A 19,330-nucleotide genomic window follows, 5' to 3' on the forward strand; every position below is an offset into this window, starting at 1 on the left:
GTCAAATAATGTAGTTGCGTATCATAATATTTGCATCTGAGTCTGAGGTGAAGTGAGTAGAAAATTGGAAATACTCCAGTAAAGTAAATCTAGTAACTTTCCACGAATGCTTTTTGCTTCATTCATTCCGAAAACATGAGTGCGTGCACGTGTCTATTACCTCTATATGGTCTACGTAATATTGCGTGGGCAAAAAAAAGAAAAACAACATGTCAACTGATCTATCCACAACCTCTGCTCCCTGTCACGTTTGACCTTGACGGGTCAAGGACCGGTTGTGTTGTTTGTTTCTACAAGTGTGTCTGTGGCAACATTACCAAATAACGACCAAATATATGATATTATAACACCTGTTATTATTACATAAGCAGCAACACAAGCAACATTACACCACCCTGGCCCTTGCTCGTAACCCACGTGACCACAGACTGTTATGAAAATACCGCAAAATGCCCTTCCGTTATCGCAACGCTCAAGTCCCGCCCGCTCAATCTGCCCGCCTTTACTGTTATGAATCAACGGCCAATCGCGTGGACGTCTCGTCCGATCCTGGATGACTGACAGCTACTTTCTCCAAACAAAACACTGTTTCCGGTTGGAAGCCACACCCCACCCCCGACATTACGTCCTTTCCGGCCCGTTCCACGACCCCTTCGACCGCCCGCGCGCCGTAACGACCTGAGGCTCCGCGGTTCGGTTTGCTTTGGTGGTTCTCCTCCCGTTGGCTTCGGACGGACATTACGGTTGTTATCTGGGCTGGGAAAGCCGACTTGTTTTGCACCGCGGGGGGAAGAAAAGAAAGACGGACCCGGCGGACCACCGCGACACCCGAAGGCGAAGACCAGCCGCCCGCTTTGACTACTACCAGTCGACGGACCTCACCCCTCCCTCCCTCCGCATGGAAGCGGACGGTTTCGTTTCCCGGCGAGGCGGAGGAGTCACCATGTCGGTGGAGAGAACCTCCAGCAGCGCTGCACACAACCACAGCGGTGCGTCGACGGCCGCAGCGGACATTCGGTGGTTCGGCGGGAGGCTCCTGGACACCACGGGAGGCTTCGTGGTCGGGAGTCTGTCGTCGTCGTCGTCGCCGTCGCCGAGGCTCGGCGGAGAGCAGGACTTTAGCCCGGTGGCGGCGTACGTTCATCGGACATCCTCCATGGTGGAGCAGCAGCTGCAGCAGCAGCACTCCTCCACCGCGGCGGTGGAGCCTCCTGAAATAGACTATGAGGGGCTTCCTCAGGGGGTGCCCACCAGCACCCACATGTTGGCAGGGTCCGTGGCTGGCATCATGGAGCACTGCCTCATGTACCCCATCGACTGTGTGAAGGTATACCATCACATTGGACGTGCATTTTATAACATGTTTGTTTGTGTTATCCAACGACCCATGACGCCGATTACAGCATGTATTTGCTACTACTACTAGGCCCGGCGTCAACTAAGCCTGACTGAGAGGGCTTGTTAGCAGACTAGCATTAGTTAGCATAACTACACTGTAGTTAAAGTAACGACACAGTCACTGCCCTTTATTAACTACACTGCAGTGTAGTAACTACACTTTAACTACGATATAGTTACTACACTGGGGTGTATAATTACTACACTGTAACTACAGTTACTACACTGTCTTGAGAGAGTACAAATGGGACCTAATTGACACTCAAGGGTCCATTTGGATTCCATTTGTACTCTGAGTTATACTCATGATCTTACTTTGTTGTAACTGTAAAAAGTCGTTTTTGTTTTGTTTTGTAGTGGATCTGGGTCATGTGGGAAAGTTTGTGATTATGTGTGTTGTTGATGTTATTACACCCACGTTATCAGGCAACAGTGTGTGTAGACTGTAGATGACGGGGTGTTAACAGTTATATAACTATAGATGAACTTGCCCACTTGTGGGTATTGATTGCTGGTGTACTAAAGTACATATTATATAATTGTATTGATCTGAGCTAGGCGTCTTGAGTGTGTATTACTATCAAGCGTTGAGTTGCCCGGTGAGTGGAATCATAATGGCGTACAGGTTTAGATCCTTGATTTCTTAATAAGAAAATGAAGAGATGTGTCCAGTCCTGTGTGGCATGTATGGCATCCTATTTGCCATGGATTGATAGCTGTAGTTTTACTGACATTGCTTAGTGGCGACTTCACCGGGTGCTGCTAAGTTTATCATTTAACATTAAAAGTTGATGTCAGGGCGGCTTGGTCTCCAGCAGTATCATCTGGCCATTTGTCACAAATCACAGTTACATAGGAAATGACAGTTCTGTTGAGAGTTGACCTTTTTCTGTACATTTTTACAGTAGCGATATTGTTCAAGGTCATGTCTTGTTTGGTGGTACCTGTTGGCACCCTGTTGCTCTTCGAAGGCCGACAAGGCCAGCTGTCTGTCCTGTCCTCATGTCTACCTTTGCTCTCACGTGTGCTTGTTGTACAAGGCAAGCTGTGAGTAGCTAGCTAGCTACGCAGTTAACACCTGATATCGGGCCTCCATAATGTTGCCCGCTTTAGTTGCAGCTTTGAACTTGGCAGCTGAAGTCCATAGTTTCTCACACAGACTATTGGATGTATACACAAGGCCCAATGAACAGGAGAAGTGGAGAGAGAGCAGAAACTATATTGTCATCATGATATTATAAACACAAAATTACATATCACCATAACAGTTTGAACGCTTGATTCAGAGAATTGGCTCTGTAACATTGTTTGTCCATGTTAACAGGAAATGTCATGATGTATATTTTCTAAAGATTTAGCTTGATGTTGGTCAACCAGTTCAAATACTGTAGCTTCAAGTAATCGAAGTGAACATAGTCTAAAAGGTTTTTGAAAGATAAAAAAAAAAAAACTAAATCTGAATCACTGCTTTGTCAGTTAGTATGTGTACTAGGAAGTACATTTGGTTGCTATTCTAGTAATGTTTAGTGGACTGCTTCCTCACTGTGACCATTGTCTTCATTTTCATAATCTGTTTCCTGGTGTCAACAGAGCTGGTTGGTCAACGTCATGACTTGGACCTCTCTTGCATTATGGTCATTGTGTGATGCATTTCTTTCTTTTTTTAAGCAGTTTCCTCGTTCCTGTCGAGCAGAGTGAGGTGTGGTTCTGAATCATGGCCTATATACCATACATTTAGGCTACATTTAGGGCTCAAGAGTCTCTGGTGCTACCCAGAATGCATTGTCTTTCAAGTTCAACACGTTGACAGGAGGACACATGTTAATAAACATTGCAGGCTTCTACAGTAGTGAAGGACAGTAGTACCTCTAAGTACGGCCACAATACTCCTGACACCTGCCAATTCTGTCATTTGGCCTAGGAGATTCTGTTCTTTATAAAGCCACCAGACCTCGTCTAAAAGGCATATAGGTGCATTTGGTGGTCCAGTTCTACCTAGATTGCTCCTGTTGCTCACGGTCAGTTGTAAATGGCGTACTAGTGTAGAATATGGCTATTTTGTTTTCATGTATTAAATGCCAATGGAGAGATGGGACACCAGCTTGCTGTATGATTTAAAAATCTAAGAATTCCAGTCACACTGCACAGAAGAATCGATTGTGAAGGCCATTGGCTTTCGGCACGTGGACAATTCATCCGGGACATGCACGAGTGTAGTAATAAATAGTCTACAGCACATGGCTGGCTGTAAACTATTAACAGTGTAATACAGTTTACAGTACATGGCTGGCTGTAAACTATTAACATTGTTATCTACAAGCTACATAGTGCAGTAGTAGTTGCGTATCCAACAAGGACAAGGTTCAAGCCAGTAGCATTTCAACCAGGAGTTTCCCTTATGGCTAAAATTATAACTTTCTGGGCATAAGCTGTTGTGCGGGGCTTTTTTGGTTTCTTCTGGTTCCTTATGATGACGCACAGACAGATGGTGGTCAAACATCTCAGCCAGACATGCTGCTTATGGCTATTAACAGGAATGTGATTGATTGAATACTTTATTAGTCAGAAATGTAAACGGCACGTGGTACAGCACTTGAGAGCCCATAGATACAGTGTGTAAGACATATCAATATGTAATGATTGTATTGAACTTGTTTTTCAGATTTCCAATTTCATGATGTTTTCCTTGAGTTTCGTATTCCTTATCCTACTTTATTAACATTTTAGGTTATGTTTCTTCAGTAGACTGGTCTATTGGGGAGTGGTGAGAGAGGGGTTTTCCTTTCATTTTCTTTATGAATACTTTGTCTGTTATTGTGCCTCGCTCTCCAAAATCAGTTATAACCAGGACAACTGAACACATGACAGTTTCTGGGACTGGGGGTGAGTTGGCACATTCCAACAGGCCAAGTCATTTCCCAGCAGTCTAGAGAAGGAATTTCCATGGCAGCCTCCCAACCGCAGCCCTGAATCAATGATTACGTCTCAGGAAGAAAGCGGGAATTTTTCACGTTGTGTAAAAACAAATTTCTGGAGTGCTTCATGGTCTTTTTCATACATACTGTACACGTTTAGTAAGTTATTAATGGAGTTGGGACAGCTGATTCCCAGAAACTACAAGAGAATAAATAATTTGTAATTCAATATTCATTCCTCGGGCGATGGAATAATCTGAAATTTGTTTTATTTCTGAGAGAACGTCTGTAGTGCAGGGAAAACGTACTATCCCAAAAAGAAAAAGGCCTCCGCTGACCGCTGGCATGGATGGTGTGTTGCAGTTGTTTCAGCCTATAGTTGGTGTAGCAGCAATTTCAATTACAGTGTATGTAACTGCTGTATAATGTAACACTTTCTGTGCTATATATAATTAATTATTTAGATACTGTACCTTCTCCCAGGGTTTTTCCAATTGAAAACCTATTTTGAAAACCCACAGAAGCCACAATCATGTCCATGTTTGTGGTAATTCACTATGTTGTAATATCGATCAAGATGTTTTCTTTAACACGGAAAAGAAAATGTGTTACCGCAACGTGTGCGTTTCCCGAAGGCAGGGTTGGGCAACTTTAGAGGATAGAGGGGGCCACTGTATTTCCACACTCACTCCATGGGGGCCACATTGCATACTGTTGCTGTCAACAGAAACCTCTTACTGTATCTCCATATTTGAACGTAACTTATTTCGTAAATTGATGTCCCACCCCATCATTCTGTCACGAATAGCTTGCTAAAAATAGCTAGTCTACAAGCGCTAAACGTGTCGCAATGGGGCGTGTTCTTTACTTAGTTATACTTACAACATGTTAACTTTATGAACCTTATTACAAATAAGTTGGACATAAAAAAGAGTAAAATGTTACTAGTCATCAAAAACTACTAATATGGACTGAAGTAATTAAAGGAGGTCCTGTTTTTCATGTTTGGAATTAATATAAATAATATCAGTATTCTGATATCAACCTGTGGGCCGCATTAAGTGAAGGTGGGGGCCGCATGTGGCCCATGTATGCCCTAAGGGAAGTATCCTTAACACAGTTTAATTCATAACTGTCTGCTAGTGTGGGGGAACTTTACTTTAGCAATCCAATCCATATCTGCCATTATCTGGTGATGGTCTGACCTCTTGTCTCTTCACCCCTGTCATAGACACGCATGCAGAGCTTGCAGCCGGAGCCTGGGGCACGCTACCGCAACGTGATGGACGCCCTGCGGCAGATCGTGCGGACCGAAGGGGTGTGGAGGCCTGTCCGGGGCTTGAATGTAATGGCGGTTGGGGCGGGGCCAGCCCATGCCTTGTACTTCGCCTGTTACGAGAAGATCAAATTCTCCTTGAACAACGCAGTCTACCCGGGAGCTAACAGCCACTTTGCTAATGGTAAGGAACTAGTTAAGCCTGTGTACACTCACACACAGGATGTTGCTACACCCTACTGTTCCTAAAGACTGTTGGAAGTGCTTCTGTTTTTTGGTATCTCATGAGCACAGGTGTGTTCTTTTATTTGCCTGTCCTGACTTTAGCCATGGAACACAATGGTTGTGCTAACAGTACTGCTACTAGGCTTGGGCGGAATATGTCAGCAGATGAGTCCCATCGCAGAATGTTTTTATTAGGCGATTTTCCCGGTCTTCCCAAATGTGATACTCAGCCAAATCTACCTCATCAAATGAAATGTAGCCCAATTAACCTGTACAGTGCAATAAAATGTGCCCAAAATGCGAATCAATTTTGGCCAGCAGTTAGGTATTACACTGTGATTGTGATTGAATTCTGGGGAGGCTTTTACTAACGAGCCACAAACACGAAAATGAAACTGCAGCGCTAGTTTCTGCAAGTCGTCGCTGTGCAGTTGCAAGCTTGATGACGCAGGAAAGTGTCGCCCGGTCTCGCAACTTTTGCTGTCAAGTCTGGATACTAAAACTTGTGTCTGCAATATGTTTATCATTGTGATTTAAAACACGAGTTCACACTCGCTACCTGATGCGAGTCCCTTTAGTTACAGGGGAGGGCAGGCCGGGCGGGTGATTTATCCCGCAGCGACACAATTTATCAAATATAAAGAAGACCTGCCGGGAATATTTTGGCTTTTCGCCCACACTCTAACATTAAGGGCTGTGTGTGTCCACAGTACATTTTTTTCTTTCTCCCCACTGTGAAGTGCCTTAGATATTATGTTCTAGAGCCCTTCTTAAAAGTACACTGAGTGTTTGTTGTCACATATTACGCAATGTTCGAACCTACGAACCATTGCTGTGCTTGAACGTCTTATTGCTGTGCTTGAACGCTTTTATCACAAATAGATAATAGGCAGCCTACACAGAAAGAAAAAACGTTAAACATGGATGCCATGGTTGCGGTATAGCCCTTCAAAGCAAGTCATAAATGACCCTGTTGTGAGAGACAGCCAATAGCAACCTCTCTTTTGACTTTGTAATTGACACATAGGGCTCTATAAAGCCTGTATCAGAGTCGGGTCGCGGTGCTGTGTAGTCTTTTTGAGCGTTAACGTTGTAGTTTTATGACTCAAAAAGACTACACGGCACTACACCGCGGTGGATAGCCTTCCACCGCGGACCCGACTCTGATACAGGCTTTATGATCCAGGTCTTATGCCTTATGCCTTAACTTCTTTGCCTTTTTTACTATATAGACATATTCTTTTTAATATTTCAAATAGCTGATCTGCAAGCTCACAACGTGCAGATGTAGATCAGCATTTGAAGTATTTAAAAATGTTTTTCAAAATAGTAAAAAAAAGGCAAAGAAGTTAAGGCATAAGGCATAAGACCTGGATCATAATAGAGCCCTTAGTCCCTCCTCTTCCTTAATTTTAATTGGTCAATCAAAAAAAGGGATATTGATGAGCTGCGCTCCTCCAAAAGTTAAAATGTTCTAATTTAGATGCCTGGGGTGTGCTGCCAAAAAAAGAAAACGCCAGCTGCCAAGAGTGCTAGGGTGTGTCTTTACTCTTTACCGTAGAAATGCATGGCAGAATGGCACTGATAGCTGGAGGACTTTGGGGTGCGGTCACACAAATGTGGAATGGTAGTGGGCATCAAATACGTCAACACTAAACAAAAAGTTGAATCCAAGTATGTGACGCAACAATGCTTTGCAACCGGAAACTACACCCCATCGCTTGTGTAGAATGGAAGTGAACGGGACACCACTGTTTCAGTTACACATAACCGTATACTGTAAATATTTGTCCACTGTCTGTCGCCAGAAATAACGAAATGTCCGAGAGCTGTGTCAATAAGGGGTCACACACGCTACGTTATGTCAATGGTTCTGTACAATGCGGGAGGGGTGGGGTAAATGTGAGGCAAAACTTGGATATTAACTGTACAATTCTTTTAGAAGTACCAGAAGGACTTTGTAGTGCTGGCTATTACTTTCTTACTGGTCATTATATTGAGCCTGCTATAGGTTAACCCCCCTCTGCTCTTTGTGTGTCTTCTGTAGGTGTAGCAGGCTGCATGGCCACGGTACTCCATGACGCTGTTATGAACCCAGCAGAAGGTACTGTACGAAGTCTGTTCTCTTCTTACTTTAATTATACGTAAGAGTCTAATAATACTCAAACGTTCTCAAAGTCCTTTTATTTCAACGACCCCATAACTCAAAGAGAGTGTACAAATAAGAACCAAATGGACCCGGTCCATTTGGTTCTTATTTGCACACTCTCCGAGTTATCGACCACTCTAAAGGGTCCCTTTGGAACCCCCTCAAGGAGCCCTGGGGGTCCCTGGACGGCTGGACTGGACCACACTGTGAGAACCACTGCTCTGATATGTTGGCTCACATGACACACACACACAAATGTGTAACTCTGCAGGTGTGACACTAGGGGGAGCTCATGACTGTTCTTTGCCAACTCTAATGGAGAAGGCTCCCATTGACAGTTTGGAGAATGAACTTGAAAGTACTGTAACATAATAGTGGGAAAATGCAAATGTATCCTGTAATATATGAGTAGTCCATATGCCCTAACTTCATGAAACCGGCTTCTGACTGGTGCAACATCTAATAATAATAATCTAGGATGGACATGGATAACTGATCAATCAGTGCATCACTAGTATAAATTATGTTATAAATGTGGAAAAGTGGGAACTCAGACTATATGGTGCAATTGTGCAGAGTTGGGGCTTATTATATTATATCAATTTAACCCATCAAAACCTGGAAAGCATCTGTGTCATAGATTTTTGTGTTGGCTAATCAAAAATAGCATATATACAAGCTCAGCGAGCTTGTATATATGCTTGTATCTTTTGTTGCATTCTAACATGTGTCCTGTGCGTCCTAACCTCCTCTCCGGCAGTGGTGAAGCAGCGCATGCAGATGTACAACTCGCCGTACCGCGGTGTGCTGCACTGCATCGGCGCCCTGGTGAAGCACGAGGGCCCGGCCGCCTTCTACCGCAGCTACACCACGCAGCTCACCATGAACGTGCCGTTCCAGGCGCTCCACTTTATGACCTACGAGTACCTGCAGGAGCTGCTCAACCCACACAGACAGTACAACCCCACCTCGCACGTGGTGTCGGGCGCGCTGGCCGGCGCGCTGGCCGCTTCCGTCACCACGCCGCTGGACGTGTGCAAGACGCTGCTCAACACCCAGGAGGCCCTGGCCATCCACGTGATCCAGGCCCCGGCGACCGTGGCCGCCGCGGGCGGAGGAGGAGGAGTCACCGCGGCGGTGGCGGCAGCCTCTGCCGGCGCCGGTGGCTCCTCGCGCCACATCTCGGGCCTGGGCGAGGCCTTTCGGACGGTTTACAGGATGGGCGGCGTGCCGGCCTTCTTCAAGGGCGTCCAGGCCCGGGTCATATACCAGATGCCCTCCACGGCCATCAGCTGGTCCGTCTACGAGTTCTTCAAGTACGCCATCACCAAGCGGCAGCACGAGAGGCAGCTCCGCGGGGAGCGAGACGGAGACAAGTAAGAGAAGGTCGCGTGGAGGCGAGAAGACGAGAGCGTCGCGATGTTCAAAGGGGGAATCCGGTTTACCCCCCAACCAAGTCCTTCTCTGCCCTTTTGTTTTTCCTTTAGGTTTCATTTGTCAGTCCCGTCCCCTAAAGTGGCTTATGTAGGCTGATGTAATGGACACTTGAAGGGATAAAGAGTGACAAATTAGACCTAATAGACCATAAGGATAAACCTTCCCAAACACCTCATAACATCCAGACAATGCTCACACCTTCAACATTGGATGGGAAATATTCCCTCTTTCAGCTGTTAATGTACACATACTTTGCACTTTAAGAAAATATATATACTGTATATACAGTGTATAAATATACATGTATATATTACTACCACTTCATCCGTTGAACACAAGGAAGTGCTAAGCTTAAAACTTCACACATAAAACAATGGAAAATATGTACAACCAAGTAAATTATGAAATCTCTGTTCCGGAAAAGGCTGTTTTGGTTACGTGACTTGACATGAACAAATAATGGTCAGATACTTTGCCAGCGCATTGTAATGTGGCTGCTTACAGTCAGAAAAGGGCTTGTTGCCTCTTTCTGACATTAAGTTTAATCAGGAATATGTAGTAACTAATATTATTTTTAGATTTATTTAAAGTCTGAAGAACTTCCTTCTCATCTGGGCGACACTGGCAGGACTTGTATTAAGTTATTTCCTCAGCCTACTGATAAAGCTGAGTCACATTTATGATTTTGTAACACTTGAGTATTAAACCACACTTAGCTGTGGTTGGGATTAGAGGCATAATGCATCTGTTATGAGGATGAATGTGATCGTATGCTGTTACTGTTACTGGATGAGTGTAAATTACACAGTAAAATCCTCAGTGTTAATTTGTCCCTTTTGTAACTCACAGAGTGCACAAATTGTTGTTGGGACCCGGAACCGGATCCAACATTGAGGAAACCTGAAACCGGTGGTATGTCAGCGCTGGTATGTGGACTGTGGTCTGCTATACAATTACAATATCAGTGGTTTTCAATACGTTTTAATTTCAAGGACCACCATAACTCTGTGAGTGTACATTTGTTTACTCTCAGAGTTACAGACATACAAGCTTCCATTTGTACACTCTCATAGTTGCAGACGTCTAAGGGTCCATTTGGAACCCCCTATAGGAATCAGGAAGGGGAATCGTTAAAATCCTAAAAGATCCCAACCCTGGTGACAATGTAACCAGCTGGACCCTTTAGTGACATGGGTACACTCACTCTGGATTTTACTTTGTAGGCTGTTTTGTTTTTACAAACGTAATATAGCAGTATAACTGTATAAGTGGAGATCCATGGCCTGACATGACTGTTGACCAGTGGTTCAGAAAGTAGGGTCCAGGGACTCTCAGGGTTCCTTGAGGGGTTTCTAAAGCACTGCTGTAGTAGACTAGTTCCATGGACCTGAAAGCACTGGCTGGCTGGATGGATGGATCAGCTCTGTACATGATGTCAGTGCTTTCAGGTCAACACACTTGTCTCCAGTATGCTTAGTCTGTGGGTCTTTACTCTGATAAAAAAGGTGACTTGGATGGATCCAGATCAGTCTTTGCAGCAGATCGCTACCGATACACATTTGCAGAGTTTTATCTCAAAATGCGATATCTAGGTGAAAGTTACTTATTTTTACAGAGATTTACCCACGCCACGGGTACATTTTCAAGGTCAACTGTAGTTCCTTTTAGCATTTTGTCAAACATTGGCTAAAGACCATGTTTAACAAAATGTTAAAAAGAAATGTTGGTGAAAATTAAAAAATTGAAATTGAATGTTCTGTTTTTCAAGATAATCCATGGTAAACACTTCAAGAAGACTTTGGTTTGTTTTGTTTTCACAGGAATACTACAATATATCACATTTTAGAATAGAAGTCTTAATTTTCAGATTGGTCCTAAAGGGCATGACTGAATGCCTTAGCAAAACAGTTCTTTGTTTGTTTGATTGTTTTGTGTTTTGTTTTCTTTGATTTTAAAATCTGCACGGCTTCGTAGCACTTACAGTAATTTACATCGATTTTCACCGTGAAAAAGGTAATGTCTACAATGACAATTACTACTACTACAACACAAGGCCTTCCAAATAGCCGCCACACACTCAACGCACAACGACACAGCAAGAGTTCCTTTGAGACATAACTTTGTGTTTTGAAGCCATATGCAAGGAATTTAGAGCATTGTACATAAGATGTAGAGAGATGGGCAGATGAAAGCCAGCTATATTTTGGAGACAAATTTTACTGAGTTATACAAATATGAATTATTATGACCCAATTGTGTCAAGGTCATTCTCTATTACAACCAGGTAGCGATGAATAACCTGTGTTACTTATACATTTCTAAAATGGAAGAAGAAAAAAACATGCTGGCTAAAGATAATTTAAAGCTGTTGTAGAAGTGGTCTTCTTGCTATGCTGAGTTTTCATTCATGGAAAACCAAAGACTGACCAATAGAGAGAGGAGGAGAAAGTTTAAATGGGTCAAAAAAGGATGATGATAATGTGAAATGCTTGAAAACTGAAAGAGAAGCCTGTATTTTGTGAATTGTAAATAAACTCGCTATGGCAGCTCCTCGCAGAAGCAGGGTCTTCTCTTGGTGCTGGTATCAAAGCGCTAAGAAATTCTAACTTTGTTCTTGTCTTTTTTTATTGTCTTATTTATTCTGTGAAAGTTAATTCTTTGTTATAGTCAGAGATGATCAAGATGTCCATTATTTGTGGTGTATCTATCCCTTGTGCTATTTTAGGTAGTAATATGTAGTTTAGATAATACAATTTGGATAATTGTCCTAATATTGCAGTGGACAACAGCATTTTTTTTTTTTTTTATTCATGGACAATATTAAAACAAATGTATAAAGAAGACGATTCACTATTACACCATGCCATTTTAATAAAAATGCAAATTAAGTAAAGGCCACGTCCACACCAATCCAACGCAAGTCCTTGCAACAAAAGTGTTGCAACCATTTATCCCAATGACGGTTGCATCATACAAGAGAAGTGTTAAAGAGAACTTCACTGTGAAGAGCCAAGCTAGCTGGTTCTGGCCTCGGTGGAAACGTTTAGCTGGAGCAGAAGAGACCCAAGATAGCCTATTTGGTAAGATTGTTGTAGCTATTGTTGTGAGATAGCATAAAACAAACTGCTAATAATGATGACCCTATGCATGGTGAAATAGTAGGCAGTGGGCAGCGATATATATCATGTTAATATTATTCTCCTTCAAAGTATCTCTCTGGATTATGTCATAGCATAGCAGTTTTCCTGTTTTATTTAGTATTTTACAGTACATAAATGCACATAATCTGTCAGTGTCTATCATTTATTGCTAAACAATAAACATAACAAGACAAACTCCTACATAAAAAAATAAGATAATTATGTAAAAGAGTTTAGTGTAGTTGGACTTGGAAGTGTGCCGGACCTGTCCTCTCTGGACTTGATCAAATCCAATGCGTGGTCATCAAGTAGCTATTCATACATATTGATATGTTTGTTGCACTACCCGCAGACACCGCCAGATGGCTCTACGGTCGATTATGGCTTTCCAGAACCAACTCCATCTGCTCACTGCTGTTTCAACGGGGGCGGGTTTCCATTCCGAAACATCCCCATGACCCCATTCCAAAACCCAGCGTCGGCAGGTTCGCATTTCACCAGGTTAGCATTCACCAGCGTCGGCAGGTTAGCATTCACCAGCGTTGGTTTGATTGAGGTTAGGTTAGGCTTAAGGTACACTAACATTATCGAGTAGTATTTAAGAGAGTTAGGAGTTGGTTGTCTCAAAACGACTTTGAAAACATGTAATTGCATAATTTGCATAACTTTCCAGTATCTTTGAGAGACAGTTAGAGTGTGAACTTACTGTAGTAACCTATATTAGCATAGATCTTTTTTATTTAATTTTAATATTATTTGGCTACAGTTACTGTATTTGCTTCAAGTCACATTCCACATTTTGGCAACACTGAACACACTGGTTGTTGTCGGGAGAAAATCTGTGACCTTTTCATGACAAGGCAGCGTCAGTGCCATCCTACCGGAAAGCAGGCTGCTGCACAGAGAATGGCACCCCCCAGCGCGCACACACACACACACACACACACACACACACACACACACACACACACACACACACACACACACACACACACACACACACACACAGACACACACACACACACACACACACACACACACACACACACACTACAACACACTATATCATCACCACCATCTTTCTTCCAAGGTGGATCCCGTTTCACGTGGGCCCCTGTGTGTTTGTTGTCGTTCCTTACGGCCTACAAACTGAAACGCCGTCTTCTCTCTCATCTCACTTCACCTTATTGCCATTCCTTTCTCCCTCCAGTTCACACGTGTTATGAAATGTTAGGTGATCTATTTTGTCTGAGAGGAACGTCTCGGCTGCTGTGCGACAGGTGAGGTCGGGCCCTTGTCTGTGTGGCGTATGGCAGGCAGGCAGGCAGCAGCTTTGGGGCAGCAAGCTGGTCAGAGCCAAGGTCAATGTCAAGTGTGGTAGTATATATGTGTTGTGTATGAGTAGGTCTGTCACAAACACACGATGCAACACGTTTAAGTTAGTTGATTCATTGCCACTCAAATAATTGCGATTAACGGTTGAATTGTGGTTTTGGTATTGAACATTGGGAACACATGAATAAAAATATATTTCTGGCCAAAGGCCAAACAGATATACAGTATCTGTTTGGCCTTTTAGGCTTGTAATCAAAAAAGTGTACATTTGCGTATTGGATATTTAATCGTTGTATACTTAAAACATTTTACAAATGCAGAAATAATGCCTCCCCCTTACCAGCCGGGGGGCCTGATGGAGTGGAAAAGAACTGGTTGTAATAACATGTTCCTTCCATGCGCTACGTCCAACCAGGGAAGCTCCCCCTGTCAGGTGATAAGAAGCAGCTTGATCACTCCTCATGCACTGAAGAAAGCATGCTCTCAGTTCGGGGCTCTCCCCAGGTTGGCAGAGGGAGAGCAGCACCCAGGATTACAGTTTAGGTCATTGGCACTGGGTGAAAAATGGGTTACAAAATCGTGGGATAAAATAATTTGTAAAAGAAAAGGGGAAAAAAGCAGAAATAGCTAATCTACAAGCTTACAACGCTAACATAATTGCAATTAGAAGATTATGTAATAATTGTGACAGGCGTGTGTGTGTGTGTGTGTGTGTGTGTGTGTGTGTGTGTGTGTGTGTGTGTGTGTGTGTGTGTGTGTGAGAGAGAGAGAGAGAGAGAGAGAGAGAGAGAGAAGGGAGGGAGGGAGGGGTGTCAGTAGCCTTCCCTAAGAAAATCCTCTACAATCCCCTTGATTTGATAAATGGAGTTTCACTGGTGTTTAATGTGGGATGAGTTTCTAATCGCTTCATCGGTGACGGCCCATCTCCTGCTCACACAAATACAGACAATAAGACACTCCATGCAGTCGTATGGATCTGTGTAAACAGCATTTATCATTATTCACCGTGGTAATGTGGCATGTTGTCAAAATTGGCACCCCCATGTAGCAGAATCCCTATGAAGTGTTTTACAGTGTTTTACACTCGAGAGCAATCTGCCCTTAAACACAGGGAGGAGGATGATAAATGTATGTGGTTATGCTCTAATGATTTTGCTCTCAAGAGGCAAAGCCCTGTTTCATGTAAGTATTATTGACAATCTTGGTAAGATCATTGTCTCAGCCAGGCTGAGACAATGCCAACCGTTGGCACAATGGCAGCGAAACTGTGTACGCCCACTCCCTGGGTGGCAGAGCATAACCTCTGCCCCAAAATGTTTCACAAGAGCCTGTTATAGCGCCACCAGGAGCAATACCTGGAATGTAATGTGGCCTGTGATCCCACAATATGTACTAGCCCTCACGGACCATATGGTCTCTACTGTACACTAACGTCTAACTGACCTAGGCAGATAGTAAGATAATTTAAACAGTTAAATAGGGGGACAGTACAATATAAATTCTCTTGATTCCATACATTTCTATCTCTGAATCATGTTTGTTAAAATATTTTATTTTGTACAGGAATTCTACTTCTTAAGTCTGACATCATTTTGTAGGCAGCGGAGAACTTTTGGGGCCCCAGCGCCCGTTAATCTTTTTACTATTTTTACTATTTACTAATTTTTCTTCTCTTTGTTGTTGAAAGGAAAGTGGTAGTGGTAGAATTATACTTTAGTCGTTATTTTTGTCTTGGATCTGTTGAAATAGCGAGGGACAGATATTGATAATAAATCAGCTTGGAGGTCTGACTACAAAATGATGTCACGGCTTAAAAGCCCCATACATGCAGTATGGAATTTACTTCCTCTGCTGAGGCATGCGCAAAAAGGGACACTACATGCAGCTGCGCTGTTCATCCACCAGGTGGCTTTAGTACTTACAATTACAATACATGAAAGCCAAGCTCAACGATTTTGTAGAAATGAATACAATGATATTTCTAACTGTTATATGGTTGAGGGAGAAGATCTCCAGTTGGCCTTGGCGCTGAACCAATTTATTTTCAATGGAAAGTGGTTCAATATTAGGTGGGGAAAAAAGAACTGAACCGGTTCAACAAGTGGGCCTTTTTTCACATAATAGAAGGTGCCAAAAGATATGAGGAATTTCACTGACTCTGGCTACAATCGGCTGATGGCAAGCAAAAAAAAGTATGCTGAAAGTTAATGCACGAACCTACCTTCTAGTAGCTGACCTGACTATGGCATTTTGTGTTGCAGTGTTTGTTTGCTGAAATGATTCATCTCTATTGTTAATGAACCTATATAGCATGGCATTGGCAGTAAAGCTATACAAAATATCTGGACTTGACAATAGTAATTTTGGAAGTCAGCACCTGTGAGTGTATTTCCTCTCTGAGTGTATTTCTGAATACATGGGGTGTCACCTGGGCTGGCATCTCATTCCAGGGGTGGCCTGTGCCACCCAAGGCCACCACCTAGTACCGCCTCTGCTTGAGTCACAGATTTCAATGGGTGGTGTTGGCAATGTTACTGTAACACTGATACATGCAGTATACAGTACCTTCCCTCATTGCCCCGTGACTTTTAATATACATGATGCACACAACCACAAAGCATTGTCATCACATGATCCAGACGGGCCTCCTGGCTGTTATTTGCGCAAGTTGGTATTTAGTTGTCAACAACCATGGACGGTTCTTCCAGCTTTAGGCAAATAAGAAAAAATAAGAAAACCCCCAAAGTGTCTTTTTGGTAACCCCCTCCCATGTTTTCTGTATGCTGATCAGACTAAGATAACCACTACTGAGCGGTTATTTTGTGCGTGCCTTAAGCTTGTGAAGACAGAAATGCAACCGTCTGGCATGGTTAGGCTGATATCATTGCAAGGGCAATTTGTTTTGGGCAGTGGCAGATTCATCGGGTTTACTGGCTGAATGTGACCTACTGCGTTAAAATCTGAATTTGAAAATATTATTGTGACAAAGACTGACCCCAAAGTCTGAAGCAAGTTATCTAAAAATAATCTCTAGTGCCTTCTGATTGGTTTTAGAGAGAAACAAGAAATATTATAATACTATATATTTTTTTCTTTTCTTTTTTTTTGCATTCCCTAAAAGCCAGCAGGCAGCTTGAACAAAAAGTATGCATAATATAAATTCTGATTATGTTAAAATATGAACAATGATTTAATTGATGATTTAAAACTACTCCTTTGGAACCAAGGCCATGTATTCATGTGTGATTTTCATAGCTCCAACTTGGTCTACAAGATACGTTACACCGCTAACCCAACTGTCAAACTACTTCAAACACGCCCAAAATCACAACACCAGAAGGAGCTCCACTAATCACGTTCAACCCAGATTTGGCTCAAACAAGGGGTTAAATTCATTATCCTGCTATGCCACAAAAATGTGGAATGTGCTACCAACGGCCTTAACGGAGTGTACATCTCCACTCTCCTTTAAAGTTATACCATGTAACTTTTTTTATAAAACAAATCTTAAAATTGTCCTAACTGTTAAATCGCTAAAGTTTTAGAACACCCACTCCGCTTCTGAAGCCTTCTCTTTATATGTTTTCTATGAGCCGTGAGGGGGGTAGAATTTCACGGCAAAATGACGTAATCTGCATCATCTGTATACGTTGTGTATACGTTGGCCAATCACATCGCAGATCATACACACATGATACACTACCGGCCAATTACAGTGCATCTTGCGTCTTTTCAGGAAATAGCTTGCTTCAACAGCTTTGTTTACACTGGTCTAGAAGTCTAGCATGTAACTCCCCAACCGCTGCTCGTAGAGGGACACGAGACCCCTTGATGGATGGGTCTCGGCGAGGCGACTCAGGCGAGGCGGACGCGGTGGTCTGAAGGCCCGGTCCGCGGCGAAAAACGGCCGAAAAAAGCAGACGCGACCAGGGTTTGCTATACTGCTACAGACCACTAGTTGAGCAACTTACACAGTATAGCTTTAAATCCGCTCTAAAAGAGCACTTACAGGTGGCTGCAACTCGAAATTGGCCCCTGTAAAGTCTTAGAGCCGATGCATACTCCACTTTTAGAGCCGAGTTTAAATCTTTTCGGATTCGGGGAGTAACAACATCTCGGCAGCACCGAACAGCTGAATTAATGACGGTACCCCCCCCCCCCCGCCAACCTCTGAATGACGTCATATTGTTTGTAGTTTAGACAAAGCCGAATCGAAATAAATTTGTCTCTAAAATTGGAGTATGCATCTGCCCTAAGCCTACCCCTATTGATTGATTGATTGAAGACTTTATTAGAAGTTTGCATAGAAAAGGGTACAGTTTCATGACGGTACAGTTCACTGGTACACGGTCAACTAAAAGGAGACCCTAGAAAAGACTAAGCTTATTTCCATAGGAAACCATTGAAGTATCTCATACAAACATTGCATGACAGACAGATAGAACACAGTACTATGCAGGAGTAGATATAGTAAAAAAGTAAAAAAAAAAAAAGAATAAACAGTGCAAAAAATATACAGTAGGTAAATACAAAGAAGGGTCAGGGGAGGCTGGGCTAGGTTTGTTATTGCCAGTTGCGAATGGCTGCCGCCTGTAATTTTTTCTTCAGGGCGATTTTAAAGGATGCTAGGGAATCACACTCCTTTAAGGCCTTCGGTAGGGCGTTCCACATTTTGGTTGTATAGCAGAAGAACGAGTTTGACCCTTTGTTTGAGTTGACTTTGGGTTGAACGTGATCTGTGGCGCTGCCTCTGGTGTTGTAATTGTGGACGTCCTTAACGTTTATAAAGTATTTTGCCAGGTACATGGGTATCTTAGTGGTGTAGCGTATCTTGTACACCAGGCCCATTGCAAGTTGCTGTACTCTGTCATCTGCTCTGAGCCACCCCACTCTTAACTGGTGAGTAGTGGTGAGGTGAGTCTGATAGGGAAGGTTAAGCAGGACCCAGTTTGTTTTGGGCTGTTTGAAGCTTAGTTTTCAGGGCTTGTGGGGCGTCACGATACCATAGGTGGACTCCGTAGTCAAAGAGGGGCTGGATTATTGCACCGGCTATGGTCTTCAGTGTGTTGAAGTTGACCATCGGGGCAATCCTCTGTAGGAAACGAGTTCGTTGGTTGATTTTATTTATTACCTTTGAAGTCATCTTTTTGCTGGAAAGATTAGCTTAGGATACATCCTAAGTAGGAGATTTTGTTTTTTCGTGTTATGACCTTGTCGCCCACTTTGACTGTGAAGTTATCGACCTTTTTGGGGTTATGATTTGATCCAAAGAGGATGGATTCAGTTTTTCCCAGGTGAATTGATAATTTGTTGTCGTTAAGCCATGTGCAGATCTTTCTTAGTTCATAGTTGAGTGTCTTTTCAACCTGCAAGTGGTCCTTGCCAGGTACCGTTCACCTCCACCACCTGTTCCCTCCCCACCAGGTAAGACTGTCTGCATCCAACTCACTGCGCT

At 43.1% G+C, this 19,330-nt stretch overlaps 3 protein-coding genes across 3 annotated transcripts in view; 2 read left to right on the forward strand and 1 right to left on the reverse strand.

Moving 5' to 3' along the window:
• LOC308282155 (ectonucleoside triphosphate diphosphohydrolase 7-like) overlaps positions 1 to 739 on the reverse strand; it is a gene marked incomplete at both ends in the record, with an annotated part of 19,088 nt that extends 18,349 nt beyond the window's left edge. The window contains one exon of the mRNA XM_080722499.1: positions 609 to 739. Coding sequence (XP_080578625.1) covers positions 609 to 739 — 131 coding nt within the window. The remainder of the gene's footprint in view (positions 1 to 608) is intronic.
• LOC308282154 (uncharacterized protein) overlaps positions 1 to 19,330 on the forward strand; it is a 313,805-nt gene that overhangs the window by 78,123 nt on the left and 216,352 nt on the right. The gene's annotated exons all lie outside the window — the stretch shown is intronic.
• Positions 652 to 11,959, forward strand: LOC308281910 (mitoferrin-2-like). The gene is made up of 4 exons (XM_080722252.1): positions 652 to 1,327; positions 5,545 to 5,773; positions 7,862 to 7,918; positions 8,724 to 11,959. Exons 1-4 carry the CDS (start codon positions 899 to 901, stop codon positions 9,341 to 9,343), a joined length of 1,335 nt encoding a protein of 444 aa, XP_080578378.1. The 5' UTR covers positions 652 to 898; the 3' UTR covers positions 9,344 to 11,959.

Source organism: Nannobrachium achirus, assembly GCF_963921795.1.
Source record: "Nannobrachium achirus genome assembly, chromosome: 3".
In the NCBI taxonomy this organism is placed as follows: domain Eukaryota; kingdom Metazoa; phylum Chordata; class Actinopteri; order Myctophiformes; family Myctophidae; genus Nannobrachium; species Nannobrachium achirus.

What these genes read in the sequence shown, in the direction of transcription:
- LOC308281910 (XM_080722252.1), top strand. Translation starts at nt 899, where the DNA reads ATGGAAGCGGACGGTTTCGTTTCCCGGCGAGGCGGAGGAGTCACCATG. An exon ending in ACCCCATCGACTGTGTGAAG is followed by an intron (nt 1,328 to 5,544) that starts GTATACCATCAC and finishes CCCCTGTCATAG; the next exon opens with ACACGCATGCAGAGCTTGCA. An exon ending in TAACAGCCACTTTGCTAATG is followed by an intron (nt 5,774 to 7,861) that starts GTAAGGAACTAG and finishes TGTCTTCTGTAG; the next exon opens with GTGTAGCAGGCTGCATGGCC.